This window comes from Oncorhynchus gorbuscha, linkage group LG01, assembly GCF_021184085.1.
Source record: "Oncorhynchus gorbuscha isolate QuinsamMale2020 ecotype Even-year linkage group LG01, OgorEven_v1.0, whole genome shotgun sequence".
Classification (NCBI taxonomy): Eukaryota; Metazoa; Chordata; class Actinopteri; order Salmoniformes; family Salmonidae; genus Oncorhynchus; species Oncorhynchus gorbuscha.
The window spans coordinates 58,542,388-58,562,397 of NC_060173.1; the positions used below are offsets into that span (position 1 = coordinate 58,542,388).

At 43.0% G+C, this 20,010-nt stretch overlaps 1 protein-coding gene across 1 annotated transcript in view; it reads right to left on the reverse strand.

The window, feature by feature from the left end:
• Positions 1-1,694: 1,694 nt before the first annotated feature.
• Positions 1,695-20,010, reverse strand: part of LOC124040560 (eukaryotic initiation factor 4A-I-like) — a 31,709-nt gene continuing 13,393 nt past the window's right edge. Inside the window, exons 7-11 of the mRNA XM_046357710.1 lie at positions 16,515-16,658; positions 15,459-15,596; positions 3,539-3,628; positions 3,048-3,127; positions 1,695-2,728 (exon numbers count right to left, since the gene is read on the reverse strand). Of these exons, the coding sequence (XP_046213666.1) occupies positions 2,584-2,728; positions 3,048-3,127; positions 3,539-3,628; positions 15,459-15,596; positions 16,515-16,658 (597 nt within the window). The 3' untranslated portion in view covers positions 1,695-2,583. The remainder of the gene's footprint in view (positions 2,729-3,047; positions 3,128-3,538; positions 3,629-15,458; positions 15,597-16,514; positions 16,659-20,010) is intronic.

Consider the following 20,010-nt stretch of genomic DNA (forward strand, 5'->3'; position numbering starts at 1 on the left):
AATGAAACACCTTATTTACATAAGCATTCATACTCTTTGCTATGAGACTCATAACTGAGCTCAGGTGCATCTGGTTTCCAATGATCATCCTTGAGATGTTTCTACAACTTGGTGTCCAGCTGTGGTAAATTCAATTGATTGGACATGATTTGGAAAGGCACACACCTGAGAGTGCATGTCAGAGCAAAAACCAAGCCATGAGATCGAAGGAATTGTACGTAGAGTTCCGAGAGAGGATTGTGTCAAGGTACAGATTTGGGGAAGGGTACCAAAACATTTCTGCAGCATTGAAGGTTCCCAAAAACATAGTGGCCTCCATTATTCTTAAATGGAAGTAGTTTTGTTACCACCAAGACTCTTCCTAGAGCTGGCCACCCGGTCAAATGGGGGAGAAGGGCCTTGGTCAGGGAGGTGACCAAGAACCTGATGGTCACGCTGACAGAGCTCCAGACTTCCTCCTTGGAAATGTTAGAACCTTCCAGAAGGACAACCATCTCTCCAGTACTCCACCAATCAGGCCTTTATGGTAGAGTGGCCAGACAGAAGCCACTCTTCAGTAAAAGGCATAACAGCCCGCTTGGAGATGGCCAAAAGGCATCTAAAGGACTCAGACAATGATTCCCTGGTCTGATGAAACCAAGATAGAACTTTTTGGCCTGAATGCTAAGCATTACGTCTGGAGGAAACCTGGCACCATCCCTACGGTGAAGCACGGTGGTGCCACCATCATGTTGTGGGGATGTTTTTCAGCAGCAGGGACTGGGAGACTAGTCAGGATCGAGGGAAAAGTGAACGGAGCAAAGTACAAAGATCCTGTTAAGGTTGACCTTACAACAGGATAACGACCCTAAGCACACAGCCAAGACAATGCATGAGCGGCTTCGGGACAAGCCTCAATGTCCTTGAGCGGCCCAGCCAGAGCCCGGACTTGAACCCAATCAAACATTTCTGGAGACCTGAAAATAGCTGTGCAGCGACACTCCCCATCCAACCTGACAGAGCTTGAGAGGATATGCAGAGAAGAACAAGAAACTCCCCAAATACAGGTGGGCCAGGCTTGTAGCATCATACCCAAGAAGAAAGGCTAATCACTGCCAAAGGTGCTTCAACGAAGTATTGAGTAAAGGGTCTGAATATTTATGCAAGTGTTTTTTTTTTTGTAAAGCATTTGCAGAAATTTCTGAACCTATTTTTGCTGTCATGGGATAGTGTGTAGATTGAAGGGAAAAAAATATTTAATCAATTTTAGAATAAGCCTGTAACGTAACAATGTGGAAAAGGGGTCTGAATACTTTCAACGCACTGTATACATTTGTCTAGTCCTAGAGACAATCCAAGAATTCATATGAGAACTACATTTATGGGCTAATACAAGACAAGCATGCAATACTTTCATGGTCCTACTATGAATGCATTGAAACCCCCTGCAGGACCACTGGGGTGTTCCAGAAAACAGGATCATTATGTCGATCTGGTTCATTTAGAAAGCTGAACTTGAATATGGGTTTTGGTTGTCAAGTAACCCATACCATGTACATTTTACACATCTGTATTGCTCAAAAATATGAATTCATTTCAGGGTCATCTGGCCAACTCAATGATCTTGCATTCTGAAACAGACAGACCACATACCAACTCAGCACTGATGAGAAACACTGAGTACAATAGGAGATAAATAACTGGCAAAACAAATGCAGGATTTTATTTGGTAACTTTATTGAAGTCATTCCCCTCCCCCAATTTGTAAAATGAAACCAAACGAATGAATAAAAAAGGGGTGGAAAATAAATAGTTTGTACTGGATGTTGATTTGCCTATAGGGTTTGTCGAGTCCAAATATCTTTGCGACCAAAAAAACCTCCCAATACCCTCTGTACACAGTCATGCTCTGCCCCCAAAATGTCAATGAACGTTTAGAACAAGGGTTCAATGTCAACCCGTGTGAAATGTCAATTATACTACACACTAGAAATATCTACCAACATGTTTGGAACACCACTAAGTGTATTCAAATAATTGCTGTACTTCCAAGGGGGCACATGGAACAAAAATAAAACGATCAAACAGATTAACAATGTCATCCCTTGTTTCTGTTTAAAAACACTCCTGCAGAAAAACTACTGCATATCAGCAATGAATAGTGATACAATATAACTTCGATGCAAATAAAGAATGGAACTGAATGATGCAATCCCCATCCCCCAAGAAGTCACCATTGCCTATTGAAATGGAGTCGCAAGGGTCCTTGTAGACCACAAGGATATCAAGTCTGCTGCTAATACAAACATAGCAAATCTCATCTGTGGCCAAGTAAAATACAATTCTTGATTTTTTATTAAGCAAGGCGATCCATAGAAAAACAAATGAGTGGGGCTGAGCTGAGGGACCGCAGAGGGCATGGAAGAGGAGGAAAACAGGAGTTCCCCTAACCCATTTAAGAGCGCAAAATTGGGATACGTGGGAGGCTTGTTTAGGTGGGTGATAGGTAGGAAACGGGAGATGTTAGAGAATGGGGGGGTAGTGGGATGATGATAGTCTGTAGAGTGTTAAGGTATCACCAGCAGGCAGGGTGCCAGGGGTAGTCTAGATCAGGTCAGCCACATTCATGGGCATCTCTTCTACTGTGGTGTTGTAGAACGTCTCAATGTCCCGGAGTGTGCGCTTGTCCTCTTCAGTCACCATGTTGATGGCAACACCCTTCCTGCCGAAACGGCCTCCTCGCCCGATCCTGGCACACAACAATTAAAGACCAGATTAATACGAACCCTGCCGATCGGAATCTAGAATCAAAACGGTAGGGAAATAAATACGATTTGAATTAACAAACCAGGAGGAACGAGACCAGGACATTATAGAACAAGTCAGAAAAAGTAGGATATTGGTTTGTGGTTAGCTAGTTACATTTCAAAGATGTATGAAATGGAGGATGTCAGAAAAGCAGAAAATTCACACCCCAATATGAACCACGTTGATTGCCATAATAAAAACAGTGACATAAGTTATTCCTATGGAGCTTTGTTTTTAATATAATTCAGGGTCCCTCCTACCTGTGAATGTAGTTCTCACGATTGGTTGGCAGGTCATAGTTGATAACCAGAGACACCTGCTGGACATCAATTCCTCGGGCCTGAAAGCAACAACATGATCAGCACCCCTGCACTGACCTCTAGCTGCCATTGCTTTATTACCCTGAACCCTGGTGCAGGCTAGCTTGGTTCCATGTGAATCCGCTAGTAAACGTGTAGCACTAGCAACGCCAAAGGTTATGGGTTCGATTCCAGAGATAACATACAACAAATGTGCCACTTGACTGAAACTTAGGCATTACTGAGAATAGGCTAATTCCATAGATCATAGAGATCACTTACACATTTAATATCACTGTAAAGGAAGTCACTTTGAATAAAAGGGTTTGCCAAGTTGATTAACATAATAAGAAAAAATGATATTTATTACGTTCAACGAATGAAAAGATTCCGGCCACAGTGTGCTCTGCCCAGGTAGTAGGGTGCTGCTTCGTCTCCTGAACTCAACTCACCAGCAGATCTGTGGTGATGAGAACACGGCTGGAGCCAGAGCGGAACTCCCTCATGATTAGGTCCCTCTCCTTCTGGTCCATGTCACCGTGCTGGGGAGGAAGGAAGGTGTCACATTTGACATTTAGTAGACTCTTATGCAGACCCACTTATAGTCAAACAAGACAGTCAGCCTGGATCTGTGAACACCACAAGCACTTCATTTCACATTACGGAAATCAAAAACCAAGAAATGCTGATCTAACCAGATCGACAGTATGTTTTCCCGCACAAATAGAGGCACTAAGAAGCAATGGAGAAACGTAAGATTCTGCAGATAATGTAAATTAATGCTGCCACCTCAATACAATTTATAACCTCTACGGGATCGGTGACACCCCCACGGGACAGTTGAGCTAACGTGCGCTAATGTGATTTGCATGAGGTTGTAAGTAACAAGAACATTTCCCAGGACATAGAGACATCTAATATGGGCAGAAAGCTTAAATTCTTGTTAACCTAACTACACTGTCCAATTTATGGTTGCTATTACAGTGAAAGAATACCATGCTATTGTTTGAGAGCACAGTTATGAACTTAAATTTATCAATAAACTAATTAGGAACATTTTTAAAAAGCTAGCCTTAGCTTTCCTGACTGAGTATATCGGTTACAGACTTTCCTGAAAAGTTGCATATCGCAGTGGCTATTCGATGCGAATGCAGAACGCCACAGGATGTTTTTGTGCTGGTCAAGGGCAGTCAGGTCTGGAGAGAACCAAGGGCTAGATCTGCTCTTAGTTGTAAATTGTTTGAACAGGGCATGCTTATTTAACCTGTTTGGGGTAGGGGGTAGCATTTTCACTTTTGGATAAATAGCATGCCAAACTGAACTGCCTCCTACTCTGTCCCAGATCCTAATATATGCATATTATTATTAGTATTGGATAGAAAACACTGAAGTTTCTAAAACTGTTTGAATCATGTTTGACTATAACATAACTTATTTAGCAGGCGAAACCCAAAGGACAAACCATTCAGATTTTTATTTTTAAGTCAGTCTTTTCAATATCTTTTCATGGGGAATCCAGAATTCTAATCAACTTTCGTGCAGTTCCTACCGCTTCCAATGGAAGTCACCAGTTTGTAGAAATTGGTTGAGGTTTTTTCTTTGTGTAATGAAGAAGTACCATAGCTCAGAACAAACGTCACTTCATGTGTACCTTTTGACAGAGGCGCGTAACCAGAAAAGTAGCGTCAGTTTGTTTTGCTCCTGTCTTGAACACAGATCATCCAGTCTTCAATTTGATCAATTATATACACGTTTAGAAATACCTAAAGCTGTATTACAAAAGTCATTTGAAATGTTTTGGCAAAGTTTACAGGTAACTTTTGAGATATTTTGTAGCGACGTTGTGTAAGTTGTAAGCAGTGTTTTTCTGGATCAAACGCGCCAAATAAATGGACATTTTTATATATATATATATATATGACGGAATTAATCAAACAAAATAACCATTTGTGATGTTTATGGGACATATAGGGGTGCCAACAAAAGAAGCTCATGAAAGGTAAGGAATGATTTATATTTTATTACTGCGTTTTGTGTCTCGCCTGCAGAGTTGACATACTACTCTCATTGTTTACTGTTGTGCTATCACCAGATAATAGCATCTTATGCTTTCACAGAAAATACTTTTTGAAATCTGACATGTAGGCTGGATTCACCACGAGTGTAGCTTTAATTTGCTATCTTGCATGTGTAATTTAATGAAAGTTTGATTTTTATAGAAATGTACTTGAATGCAGTTTCCCTGGCTATTGGCCATGTGGGACGCAAGCATCCCATCTACCCCAGAGAGGTTAAGATGGCGAGGAAAGCACTTTTAAAGAGCAACCAGGCATCCTCTACTGACGGGATGAGGTCAATATCCTTCCAGGATACCCGGACCAGGTCGATTAGAAAGGCCTGCTCACTGAAGTGTTTTAGGGAGCGTTTGACAGTGATGAAGGGTGGTCGTTTTACCGCGGACCCATAACACACGCAGGCAATGAGGCAGTGATTGCTGAGATCCTGGTTGAAGACAGCAGTGTATTTAGAGGGCAAGATGGTCAGGATGATACCTAAGAGGGTGCCCATGGTTACAGATTTAGGGTTGTACCTGGTAGGTTCCTTGATAATTTGTGTGAGATTGAGGGCATCTAGCTTAGATTGTAGGAGTGATAAGCATGTCCCAGTTTAGGTCACCTAACAGTACAAACTCTGAAGATAGATGGGGGGGGGGGGCAATCAATTCACATATGGTGTCCAGGGAACACCTGGGGGCTGAGGGGGGGTCTATAATAACAAGCGGCAACGGTGAGAGACTTGTTTCTGGAAAGGTGGATTTTTAAAAGTAGAAGCTCAAATTGTTTGGGCACAGACCTTGTAACGGTTTTGACTTGAGGTTATTATTTATAGGGGTGCCAGGTAGGTTGTGCCTACCAGAGAAAACATTGGTTTCTCCTTTTAGTTTGGGTGGGAATGAGTCCCATCTGGTCCGTCAAGTCTACACCAATACAAAGGACGTATGTAAAAGTCAGGATGGAAATAAACTTTTCATAAACCCTTAAAACATTGAAAAGAACTTCAAAAACAATTATATTCTGTTGCGTGGGTTGTATTAGCAACAACAATGATTACACACATATATAATAATATCACAATGAGTTCTGGTTCCTCCAGAAATGTCCTGTACCACGGGCCTAAAAAGAGTCCTGCCCGGTAAAGGAGTTCAGTGAACTCAAGTGACTTTTGTCACGCGATGTTTGTCCGTTCGTTCCGTGTAGCGTAAACCCAGTATTAAACATACAATCAATATAACAATTACTTTACCACAGAACCTTAAAGCGGATCAACTCTTAATTAAGTCCTCAACTACCACTAACTACACAAATCACAGTATACATCACATCCAAACAAATGAAATACCGTATACAAAAAGGTGGTAGTCAGTCGGTCAGTCAGACAATCCAATCCGCCAATAGATCTCCAGCGGAGAAAGGCCACGAAGAACGGAGGGGTGTAGTCCAGGGACGCAAAGAGTGGATCCGATCCTGGGTAAACTCTTAGGCTACAAAACACACGTTTAACGGCAACAAAACAAACGGAATAGAGAAGCTTCGGGAACTGAGGGTTGAACACATCCTCATGCACGTCTCCATCACAACCCCACTTTTGCGCAGCTGATACTGGCTATTTAATTGGGAATTAAAGGGAAAGCGCCCTATTGGAAGGAGCTGCACTGAGACGGTTCAGAAAAATTCAGGGCCGTCACACACCCCCTCCCCTGGAAAAAGCCGACCATTGCCCTGGAAGGCACATCTTGGTCGGGGAAACCGAGAAAGGTCTCCTCATCGCTTTCCTCTACAAAAATATTCATTACTTTTTGGAGCTCACGCTCCTCAGCTGAGGAGTCACAGGCCTTAAGGTGCGAGACTTCTGGGTCTGGGAATCCGAGAAAAGTATCCTCACTATCCTCTTCAAAGATATCCAGGACCTTGCGGCGCTCAATCGCCTCCAATTCCTCAGCCGAGGGGTAACAGGCCTTAAGGCGTGAGACATGGACGATGCGCATATCTTCACCTGTGTCCTCTTTCACCACTCGGTAGTTCAAAGGGCCCATCTGCTCCACAATCCTATATGGTCCTTGCCATTTAGGAGCGAGCTTGGCCGAGAAGAATTGTTCAGCTTTCGAGTAAGGATGAGAGCGAAGCCACACCCGACCACGAAGCTGGAACTGCATGTCTCGTCTGTTCTTATCATAATTTCTCTTCTGCTTGAGTCGAGCCTGGATCATGTTCTTTGAGACAAGAGCTCTCAAGTCATGGAGATGGCCTACCTGGTCATAGCAAGCAGCGTCTGGAGTAAGCTGCTGGGGCTGTAGCACCATATCCAAGGGTCCTCGGAGAGGACGACTTAGGTTCAGCTCTGCAGGTGTGACTCCAGTGGACTCTTGCACAGCAGAATTCAGGGCAAATCGAAACTCATGAAGGTGCTTGTCCCAGTGTTTGTGCTGGGTCCCTACATAGGAAGCAATCATTGTCTTCAAGGTTCGATTTACTCTCTCAGTGGGATTGGTCTGTGGGTGATAGGCCGTGGTCAACTTCTGCCTCAGGTTCCATCTTTGGCAGGTCTCCTCAAAGAGATCAGAGACAAATTGGGAACCTCGATCAGACAGGATGTAATCAGGCACTCCCCAGCGAGTCAGGATCTCTTTCGTAAGGATGTTAGAGACGGTCCTTGCTGTGGCCTGACGCAGGGAAAAGAGTTCCACCCACTTTGAATAGTAATCAACAAAAACAAGTATGTACACATTCTGATTGGAGCTTCTAGGAAATGGACCCATCAAATCCACTCCTAACATTTCCCAAGGTCAGGTAACCACCGTTTGCTGCAACTTGCCAGCAGGCTTTCTACCTTCTGGTTTGTACATTTGACAAACCTGACAATTTCGGATGTGTGACTTCACATCCATGCTCAGATGTGGCCAGTAGAGTAACGCTTGCAACCGCTTGTAGGTTTTGAACCTGCCCAAATGACCAGCTAATGGGTCTTCATGGAAATGTTGAAGCAGTTGTAGGCGTAGAGTGTCCGGTATGTACATTTGGTAGAGTGTTCTGTGAGGTAGTTGTACGACTCGGTAGACTTTATCTTCAATGATGGTCAGCTTTGTGGTAGGATTGACCATCTTTTCTCCATCTTCCAGGATAGTCTGGTACAAAGCCTGTACTTCTGGATCATCCTGTTGAGCTTTCCATATTGCCTCATCAGAGATGGGAAAGTCTGTTTTGGGCGAGTCTCGACTGCTTGACAGGACAGTAGCACATGTAAGATCAGGGCCACCGTTATCACAAGTAGGAGCTCTGGACAAGGCATCTGGAACAGTGTTGTATTTTCCTTTCCTGTATTCCACTGCAAATGTGAACTCTTGCAACCGTAGAGCCCATCTTATGAGTCTGGTGCTTGGTTTGTTGGTCTTGAACACCCACACAAGGGAGGAATGGTCAGTGACCACAGTGAAGTGTCTACCCTCCAAGTAGTACCTCCACTTTTCCAAAGCCCAGACAACTGCAAGGCACTCTTGCTCGGTTGTGGAGTAGTTCCGTTCTGCTCCATTCAATGTCCGACTGGCGAACGCTAGCACTTCTTCAGTGCCAAGTCCAGTCTGTTGGACTAGGACAGCACCAAGTCCAACATCACTTGCATCAGTGTAAACAACAAAAGGGCAATCAAAGTTGGGATGACCTAAAATGGGAGGTGTATGCACACATGACTGTAAGTCGCTTTGGATAAAAGCGTCTGCTAAATGGCATATATATGTCGTTTCAGGGTTTCAAAGGAGGTCTGGCACTCTGCCGTCCATTGGAATTTCGCTCCTTTTCGCTTCAACGCGTTGAGGGGTTCTGCCACCTGGGAGAAGTTCGACACAAACCGATGGTACCATCCAGCCATACCAAGGAACCGTTGAAGGGCTTTGAGTGTGGTTGGCACAGGGAAGTCTTGTACAGACTTTGTCTTTTCAGGATCCACATGAATGCTGTCGAAAGACACAATATGGCCAAGGAACTTCAGGGAGGTTTGGCAGAAGTTGCTCTTCTTCATATTTAAGGTCAGACCAGCTTCTCTTAGCTTGTCCAACACTGCTTGAAGATCTTGAAAGTGTCTTTCTCTGTTCTGAGAGTAGATAATTATATCGTCCAGGTAGACGAAACAGATCTTCCCTTTGAGCTCACCTAACGCAATCTCCATGAGTCTTTGGAAAGTGGCAGGGGCATTCTTTAATCCAAAGGGCATCACCTTAAAGGAAAACAAGCCCTCGGCACAGACAAACGCAGTCTTGTCCTTGCTTTCCTGGTCCATCTCAACCTGCCAATAACCACTATTGAGGTCAAGGGTAGTGAACACAACAGCGCCAGACAATGACTCCAGGATCTCATGGATGGTGGGAAGAGGATAGGCATCAGTCTGGGAAACATTGTTGGTCTTCCTATAGTCCACACAAAATCTAAGACCACCAGTCTTTTTTGGGATGAGGACAACAGGAGCAGCCCAGGGAGAGGAACGTTCTATTATATCTTGGGTTAACATATCATTTATGAGTCCCTTTTGGATGATTAGCTTCGCTGGGGACAAACGATATGGCTTTTGCTTGATCGGCATTTCCTGTGTAAGGAATATTTTGTGCTTCAGGAGCCTGGTGTGTCCCAGCTTTGAAGTACATACATCAGCATTATTCTGCAGCTGTTCCAACAGCCGTAACTCCTCTGGCTGTTCCAGCTGAGCTCTTCTCACAGCCTGTAAAAGGAGATCGTCAGAAGGATTATCAAGGGTTAGTGGTACCGGAGCAATGGCAGAGAAGACTGCCACATTTGAACCCCAATCATGTAACTTTTAGCTTCTGATTGGTGCGGTATTAACTGAAAGGATTGGGATGTCGATGGGGGGGCGTAGGCAGTGACTCTTGGGGTTTCAGCTCTGGTTAAAGCACACAGAGAAGGATGGTCATTGCTGCGAAGAGAGTTAGGTGTGTTGGCCTGTTGTGATTTGTGGTTTCTGGAAGGGTTTACTTGATACGGTCTTGGACATGTAGCTGAAGAATGTCCCTTTTGGCTACATCTCCAACAGAACATGAGAGAGGTCTTGGCTGGAGACTCTGGCTGTAGTTGGTCTGTCTTGGGCAACTGTTTGGGTGTCTGTTTCTTTCTCTGGTCATATTGCTGTTGGCATTCTCTGTCCTTCTCAAACTGCTGTCCCAAGCGAACCAGTCCATCGACAGTGATGACTGTAGCATTGCCTTGTCTTGGCTGTTCAGAGGTGCCAGCTTGGCCCTCAGTGGTCTGAACAGAAGTGGACACCAGAGAAACTCTGTGTAAGGAGTTGTGCCTAATGGAGGCCATGTCCACAGACACGTCATCCAACATTTTAACACAATTAGAGAGTTCTCTCTGCAAGTGGCCTACAGTGTTAACCATGGGAGAAAAAACAGAATTAACGTCCTTGAGGACCTCAGTGTGGTGATGTTGCAGGCGCCATTGGAGAGTGGCAGTGAGTTGGTTTCGTTGGTAGTCAAACTGCCTGTCCAGGGCACCAGTAATTTCCCGTCTTCCACTCTCACTGAGCTCTGTCAGCGTGCGGGTTAGAGTGCTCAGTGAGTTTCTGAATTCCATGGCACTCTGTTGTTGCTCTTCCCTCAGACATTTGAAATTATGGTGGATAAGAGTTTGGAGATGTTGTTGAGTCCGACGAATATCAAGGATGTCACCTTGAAGTTGTAAGACTACAACCTCTGGAGATAAACCAGACAATGGAGGAAGGTTGGGTGTCAGAGGGAGGGCTAGCTCAGTACTTCCACACAGATCCATGTCAATAAGTGAGTAACTGGTTAGACCTCCTGTGGCCTGTGGCTCAGACAGAGCATTCAGATTCCCAGGGCTCTGGCCCAAATCAACTCCATTATCTCCATTCACATTATGATTTGTATTGTCAGCTTGATGGTCAGAATGGCCCTGTGTATTCCCATTGACAGGTATGACATGGATGAGCACATTATCTTGGGGTGAATCCATTGTTTTAATTCCACACAAAATATTTGCTTTGGTTAGTTCTCAATGTTGAGCTGTCCCATCTGGGGTGCCATTTTTTATGTAACGGTTTTGACTTGAGGTTATTATTTATAGGGGTGCCAGGTAGGTTGTGCCTACCAGATAAAACATTGGTTTCTCCTTTTAGTTTGGGTGGGAATGAGTCCCATCTGGTCCGTCAAGTCTACACCAATACAAAGGACGTATGTAAAAGTCAGGATGGAAATAAACTTTTCATAAACCCTTAAAACATTGAAAAGAACTTCAAAAACAATTATATTCTGTTGCGTGGGTTGTATTAGCAACAACAATGATTACACACATATATATAATATCACAATGAGTTCTGGTTCCTCCAGAAATGTCCTGTACCTCGGGCCTAAAAAGAGTCCTGCCCGGTAAAGGAGTTCAGTGAACTCAAGTGACTTTTGTCACGCGATGTTTGTCCGTTCGTTCCGTGTAGCGTAAACCCAGTATTAAACATACAATCAATATAACAATTACTTTACCACAGAACCTTAAAGCGGATCAACTCTTAATTAAGTCCTCAACTACCACTAACTACACAAATCACAGTATACATCACATCCAAACAAATGAAATACCGTATACAAAAAGGTGGTAGTCAGTCGGTCAGTCAGACAATCCAATCCGCCAATAGATCTCCAGCGGAGAAAGGCCACGAAGAACGGAGAGGTGTAGTCCAGGGACGCAAAGAGTGGATCCGATAATAATAATAATAATAATATATGCCATTTAGCAGACGCTTTTATCCAAAGCGACTAAAGCGACTTACAGTCATGTGTGCATCCTGGGTAAACTCTCTTAGGCTACAAAACACACGTTTAACGGCAACAAAACAAACGGAATAGAGAAGCTTCGGGAACTGAGGGTTGAACACATCCTCATGCACGTCTCCATCACAACCCCACTTTTGCGCAGCTGATACTGGCTATTTAATTGGGAATTAAAGGGAAAGCGCCCTATTGGAAGGAGCTGCACTGAGACGGTTCAGAAAAATTCAGGGCCGTCACAACCTGGACAGTATGACAGAACTCTGCAGGCCATCTCTGCAGTAGATGTCAACGCCACACCTTTTGGCAGTTCCATCTTGATGGAAAATGTTATAGTTAGGGATGGAATACAGTGTCATCTGTATGTGTGCAGCGCACGCATGTCTACGACTATAACAGTTAGCTATGCTAAGGATAAGACTTCTGGTTGACGGAGAAAGGCTTTCCCAAAAACCTTCCTTAACTAGAAAAATGTGCTGTTTTGTCACAAAACACAATGTGCAACTGGCATGCTGACTGCCGGGATGTCCACCAGAGCTGTTGGCAGAGAACGTAATGTTCATTTCTTTACCATAAGCCACTCCAACGTAGTTTGAGAGAATTTGGCCATACGTCCAACAGGCCTCACAACCAGACCTTGTGTATGGCATTGTGTGGGAGAGAGGTTTGCTGATGTCAATATTGTGAACAGAGTTCCCCACGGTGGGGGGTTATTGTACGGGCAGGCATAAGCTACAGGCAACAAATTGCCTTTTATCGATTGGCAATTTGAATGCACAAAAATACCATGAGATCCTGAGGCACATTTTTTTTTAAAGGTATCTGTAACCTAATCCATATATTAGGGCCTAATGAATATATTTCAATTGACTGATTTTCTCATATGAATTATAACTCGGTAAAATCTTAAATTGTTGCATGTTGCGTTTATATTTTTGTTAAGTATATAAAGGAGGCACATTTTGGTCAATTTTGCCTGAAACTAACCAACATTGAACACACAACTACTGTAATGAAGCAGCTACCAAAACGCCATTTTTCAGACATTTGCCCAAATGCAATTAGCTGGAAACAGTTCTAAACGGCCTACCTAATGTGAGCATTTCCATTCATATGTGACCGAGATTCAAATCTGTTAGAAACTTAAAGGGAATCTAGTAGCAACTACTATGATGAGTTTCTAATATGACCAGGATTGTGCTTTTGGCTTCTGGACAATTAAATAATGTTGATATGAAAACCAATAGAACCAGGGTTGCAAACTGGCGAGGGCCCAAAAAGGTGACACTTTGTTTTACACTGAAAAAAAAAATATCCCTGCTACGGGGGATAAAAATAAAATATCAGCTTTACAATCCTAATTTCTAGTGATTTAGGCTGGATCCCTTCTTGAAATGTAGGTTTTTACATTATTAAACAACAAAGAATACAATCTACATGATCAGTCTGGGTAAAATAAGTGGTTAATGTGAACCTAATTTACAGCTAAAAAATGTAAAGAAAGAAAAATAATGTAAACATTTCCAATGTTATTTGTTGCCTAGACTTTACTGCAAATGACACTCTTGAGAAAGTCTTTAAAAAATGACACCAATATTGCAGTAAGCCATGCCAGCCTTTATAATAGAATGCCTGTGACCACACACACACACACATCTAAATATTGCACTTGGGAAAAAAAATCTTAAAGGAGAAACAGAATTAAACAAACTTATAGTTAGTGGCCACTATAGTAGACATTGATCAAGTGCACAAGGCTAAATAACATTCACTGAGTAAAACATTAAATAATCCCCCCCTTACTCACGTGTTACTGTCAAATTCAACACAATAAAAACAATATCATTGGCCTCCATTGCACATTATTACATTGTTAGTTCGTTAGCTACTTAAAATTTCTCACAGATTACAAGGGTCCACTGAACAACTAACGTTATAACTTGAACGGCAAGGAGTCATATACCAGTTAATACTATAGCGAATTGGTTGGGTTACTAATGTTAGCTCATCTGATGTTGTAAGCTATCGTTAGCGGTCTGACTTTATGAGCAAGCTCATTTTCACGCCATAAACTCAATATTTTGATCAGATAAGTTGGCTAATGTTGCTTAACATTTCTCTGGCTAGCTAACGGAGAAGTCGATGCAGATAGCAAGAGTACTTAACGCTAGCAATTCTTGTTGCGCCACACTTGCACCCTCATCTCAAATGTTACAAATGCCAGTTGTTTATCGGTGACAGTTTATGAAGTAGGCTTCATCACGTTCCCACCAGTCTCAATCATCAGGCGTCTCACCTACCTCTTCGTTATCGTTCATGGGACGCGCTGCTGTAACTGGCAAATTGCCTTTCCACTCTTCCGTTGTCTAGCCATTGCGTGCTGCATTCTCAAAATCAAATCAAATGTATTTATAAAGCCCTTCTCAGATCAGCTGATATCTCAAAGTGCTGTACAGAAACCCAGCCAAAAACCCCAAACAGCAAGCAATGCAGGTGTAGAAGCACGGTGGCTAGGAAAAACTCCCTAGAAAGGTGAAAACCTAGGAAGAAACCTAGAGAGGGACCAGGCTCTGAGGGGTGGCCAGTCCTCTTCTGGCTGTGCCGGGTGGAGATTATAACATAACATGGCCAAGATGTTCAAATGTTCATAGATGACCAGCAGGGTCAAATAATAATAATCACGGTGGTTGTAGAGGGTGCAACAGGTCAGCACCTCAGGAGTAAATGTCAGTTGGCTTTTCATAGCCGATCATTCTGTTATGCGAACGACTAGCGGAGCCTTGGATACAGCCAGTATTACTCCAAACGCGCATCACTCATTCACATATAACCAGTTGTGACCTCTTAGTCAGATCTATATTGAATCACGTAGGTAACTTATTTTGTATTCAAAACAAATTGTTAATTCAAATTAACTGCACGAGGAAGTATTTATAAAATCTTTGCCATTTACTTTTTTAAGGTTGGATTTTTGCAAGGCTACTTTAGAGCAAAATAAGATATCACAATTTAAAGTAAAACATTCAGGTTTTAAACAATTATAGTGCTTCAAGCTCCCAAAGTGGTGGGACACTGAAGGTCAACAGTAGGCAGGCGATAGTCTATGCAGCCGAATGGAAGGCGCGCTTTACAAGTTGAGAAATAAAAATAGCTCCTTTCTAAATTGTGGCCACTAAAGTGAACACGCGATTGTGTTTAGAATTGTTATTTGTTCCACAATGACTGGGCTTACAAAAGCAGGTTTCACTCCAGTAGCCTACAGGCTTTTTGAGGACCTAGTCTTGACAGATGGTAGGTAGGCTATTCTGCTTCTCAAACTAGGCTCTGTATGCTGTGCGTGTGATAAATAAAATGCATGCCGACTAACAAAAATACACGGGACAATTGAATTCCACAAAATTATGCAAATTAACAGACCGATAAGCATGACTGGTCAACTGTATTTCCGGCAGATAACCAATGAGCATCTATCGGTATGACAACACTGTAGGACATGGACAGCGAGCTGGAAGTGCAGGAGCTCTTACCAGGGCAGAGACTGTGAAGTCCCTGGCATGCATCTTCTCAGTCAGCCAGTCCACCTTTCGGCGGGTGTTGATGAAGATCACAGCTTGGGTGATGGTCAGGGTCTCATACAGATCACACAAGGTGTCCAGCTTCCACTCCTAACAAAGGAAAGCGGGTTGAATTGAGTCTGAAGACATGGGAAAACTTCAAGCCTAAGACCTGGTCAAGAAAACCTATTTCAAGCTATCGTGCCAACCCAAATTACACTATCCATGCTATGATATTTTGTTTTAATATTTTCCTTATCCAGCACAGTTCCAGGCTAGTAGCCTGGCTAGTGCAGTAAATATTGTCTCAGCTCAGTAGTGTGAAAGGGGTATCTACACAAAAGGTTGATATTACAGTATTAGCAAACGTCTAAATTATGAAGAGGTTGCTTTTAAGTTAAAGCTGTGGAGAGGGACAAAGACGCCAGCCATCGTGGAGAGCAGTCGACTTCCCCTTCCAAAGAACATTGTTCCTCCAACAGCTTGGGAGACGCCATAAAGAGGCCAAGTGAGAGGATTCACTCTCGCCTACATCTGTCCAAAATAAGCCCAATGTGTTTCAATGGTCTTATTTTGGACCTAAGCCTGTCGCCCGCCTTCGGGACAACTCCCATTGTTAGGGTGGAGACATGAGCATCTCTTAGTTATATACAGATATGGAGACGCAGAGGGAACTTGGGACCCCAACAAACATTTCCAAAGTGCACAAGAGGATATAGCTAAACTCTTCATTAGAATCCCTGTAGCAAGCTCTTTCATACAAAATCAACCATCTTCATAATGAAATACTACAATTTTAAGAAAGGAAAGGCCATTTCTAAATGTCTCATTGATTATCATTGCATGTTAACAGGACAGTTACACAGTGTTGTATTGACCAAATGAGGCTACTTCATGACTTGACTTATTCCCGTTGGTAGAGCAAAGGGCCTCACAAGATTGTAATAACGAGCATATAAAAAGAGCAATACATTCATTATACGGGTGCGCACACACACGCACTATAACATGCATCCATTACAGCAATACCTCTTTCTCCACGTTGATGTAGAACTGGCGGATACCCTCCAGGGTGAGCTCTTCCTTCTTCACCAAGATACGGATGGGCTCACGCATGAACTTCTTGGTGACCTCCAGCACATCCTGAGGCATAGTGGCAGACAGGAGAACCACCTAGAAAACAGGGTTGAGAAAAGGTATTAGCTCTATAGAGCAATCACTTGACAAAGGAATACATGGATCATTGAAGATTACTATGGTGTGCTCAGCTGTTCATCTCCCTCTTGCTAGCTCTTTCTCTAGGAACACTACCAGGGAGGAGGGTTGGGACAAGTACTAGCTAACATTGAGAAAAGCACAGTACATTCTACTTGAAAAAATAATAATTCTATATTCCCAGAGATTATGCTTAATTGACCCTTTGCTATGCCCCGCCCAAGAATGTGGGGAACCAATCGCAACGCTCCAATGGATAGCAACTGCCGTCGAGTCTGACACCTGGGACAAGATCACGTTTAAGTCTCATGAAAGCCAGCGGCAAAAATAGTTAAAAAAATGTATTGTTTAAATGGCTAAATAATTGAACAGTGCAGCAGAAGTTACTACTGTGATTCCTGAAATGCAGAGCATGTTGGGCAGGTAAGAGAGCTGGGCCAGTAACCAGAAAGGTTGGATCAAATCCCCGAGCTGGTAAAAATCTGTCGTCCTGCCCCCGAGCAAGGCAGTTAACCAATTGTTCCCCGGGCACCGATGACATGGATGTCGATTAAGGCAGCCCCCCTGCACCTCTCTGATTCAGAGGGGTTGGGTTAAATGAGGAAGACATTTCAGTTGAATGCATTCAGTTGTTCAACTGATTAGGTATTCCCCTTTCCCGAATCCAAAATTAAAAACTTGTTACAATATTTGCTAGCTCAGCTGTCTAGACAGTCTCATTAGACACCAAACGTTGCTTACGCTAACTAGGCACGTAATACAACTTCTTCTCAATGTGTTAGCTAGCTAAGTTATGAAAACAACTCCCATCTGCTGTACACATCCGGATATGATGAGAGCACTAGTGAATTCAGAGTATTTCAGTGGCTAGCTACACTGCAAAGCAATTGCAACAGTTCACAACATACCCAAGAGTTTCCTGATTAGCATGGGGTAGTCTGTAGGGATGTGCATCTTTCCCTTTCAAGACGATTCGATACGCATCTATACTGAACAAAAATATAAAAACGCAACATGTAAAGTGTTAGTCCCATGTTTTAAGCTGAAATAAAATATCCCAGAAATGCTTCATACGCACAAAAATCAATTCTCAAATTTTGTGCACAAAATTAAAAACAGTATGATCATTACACAACTTGTGCTGGGGACAATAAAACAGCACTCTTAAAATGTGTAGTTTTGTCACACAAGACAATGACACAGATGTCTCAAGTTGAGGGAATGTGCAATTGGCATGCTGACTGCAGGAAGGTCCACCAAAGCGGTTGCCAGAAAATGTAAATGTTTAAAAAAAAAATTTTTTTTTTTACAATAAGCCGCCTTCACAGTTTTAGAGAATTTGGCAGTACGTCCAACCAGCCTCACAACCGCAGACCACGTGTAACAACGCCAGCCCAGGACTTACACATCCTGCTTCTACACCAGTGGGATCGTCTGAGGGGAGTGCTGAATCGTCTGAGGGGAGTGCTGAGGAGTATGTGTCTCTGTAATAAAACTTGTTCGGATTGGCTGGGCCCCACTCCCCATTGGGTGGGCCTGCAGCGCCCCTGCCTAGTCATGTGAAATCCAGAGATTAGGGCTTAATGAATTGATTTAAATTGACTTGATTTCCTTATATGAACTGTAATTCAGCAAAATCATTTAATGTTGCCTTTATATTTGCGTTCAATGTGGATACATGGGATCCAATATGTTTTCACATTAAAACTACTACGTTTCATTAGAGCAGGGATCTGCGGCCCCGGATCAATCTCTTTATTTTTTAACTCAGTCAGGGTCTGAACTTACTGTTGAGCGTTAGAATAGTAGAATACACAATGTGAAATGTAGTTTTTATTTCATTTGCAAATTAGTCTAATTGGCAGTTATCTAAAATTGTAAACATTGTTGAATTACCAACCGGTGAGCCCCTGTCGATTTTGATAGCCACTCTCACTCAGATCCCATATAAAAAAAGGATAACATTTTCTCTGCACCCTGTAGGTCTACAGACCTGCATGCCATTGCAGACTCAAGAGTTCAGATTGTGGCCCCAACCCCATCAAAGTTGCCCATCCCTGGATTAGAGGAATGAATTGATGCACTAACATTTGCTGTAGATCTAACCCCATTTTGACGACTGGTCAGTCAATAGGCTGTTGGTCGACCGAGATGTCTTTAGTCGCCTGTCTGAGTGGACTGATCCATTGTAGAGGCTGTGTGGATGGAACAGTCCATCATTAAGACACGTGCTATTGAAAATGAATATGGTTATATTACATAAAAAACAATGGGGCGCTTTCTCCCTCGTTGGATAGCGGTCGCCGTCCGTGGTTCTGAAACATCAGTGAACTATTGAATTGGCGCCTTTTCCTAGACCATGTTGCTATGTGCATAACAGCAAAAGTTAATCAGCATATTGGTGTTGAGAACGATACGGAACAATTAGGAGACGAGAAAATAGCTCGCCTTAATTGTCCAAGAAAAGTGAGGAGGAAACCAACTTAATTAGGTCAATAATTAATAGCCTAATTTCTAAAATGTGCCTGGCTTTATAAATCATCCATATACATCTACAGAAATAAGACAGATCCTGCTTCTGTTGCCAGTTTGTTTAATAGCCTGATTCCGTGAGCATTTAGCCTCACGCAACCACACGATCTCCAGATTGCTCCCGAGTGGTACAGTATCTCAAGGCTAGAGGTGTCACCTTAGACCCTGGTTCGATCCTGTGGGAGATTATATACATGATTTGATAACAAAAGAGAAAGGTACACTTATGGGTTCATTCCTTGTTCTGGTAAAATGCATTTTCTATTGTATAGGGCAGGAAGCAGTTAAAGGCCATGGGGGTAGGGAACACTAAAAATGCAGACACATAGACGCTTAAGACCAGCTGGACATACAAAGGTCAGAGGTTGTCTAAGGACGGGGTCAGCCAAATGACTAACGCCAAATGACTAACTGATGGATTGCAGGCATCAGTCACATCACAGGGGAAACACAAGTCTGTTTGATCTTAGATAACCATATGAAGTGAAGGCGACCAGGGCAGCTGAACACACTAAAAACTAGAGACACACACAAAAGGGACACAGGGTTAATTACAGGGTCTGAGCACAGGCCACAGGAAGGGGGGTGTATTAAAAGTCTATCATTGAATTCAAAGTTCTTGGACGTGTCATTTTTGAACTGATTAGCCACTACAATCCCGGGCTGTACTACAACTGGTTGTGATCGGGAGTCTCAGAGTGGCGCACAATGAGGGTTTGGCCGGGGTAGCACATAAAATAGAATAGCCAATATGGTATTAGAATGTATTTAAGTGTCA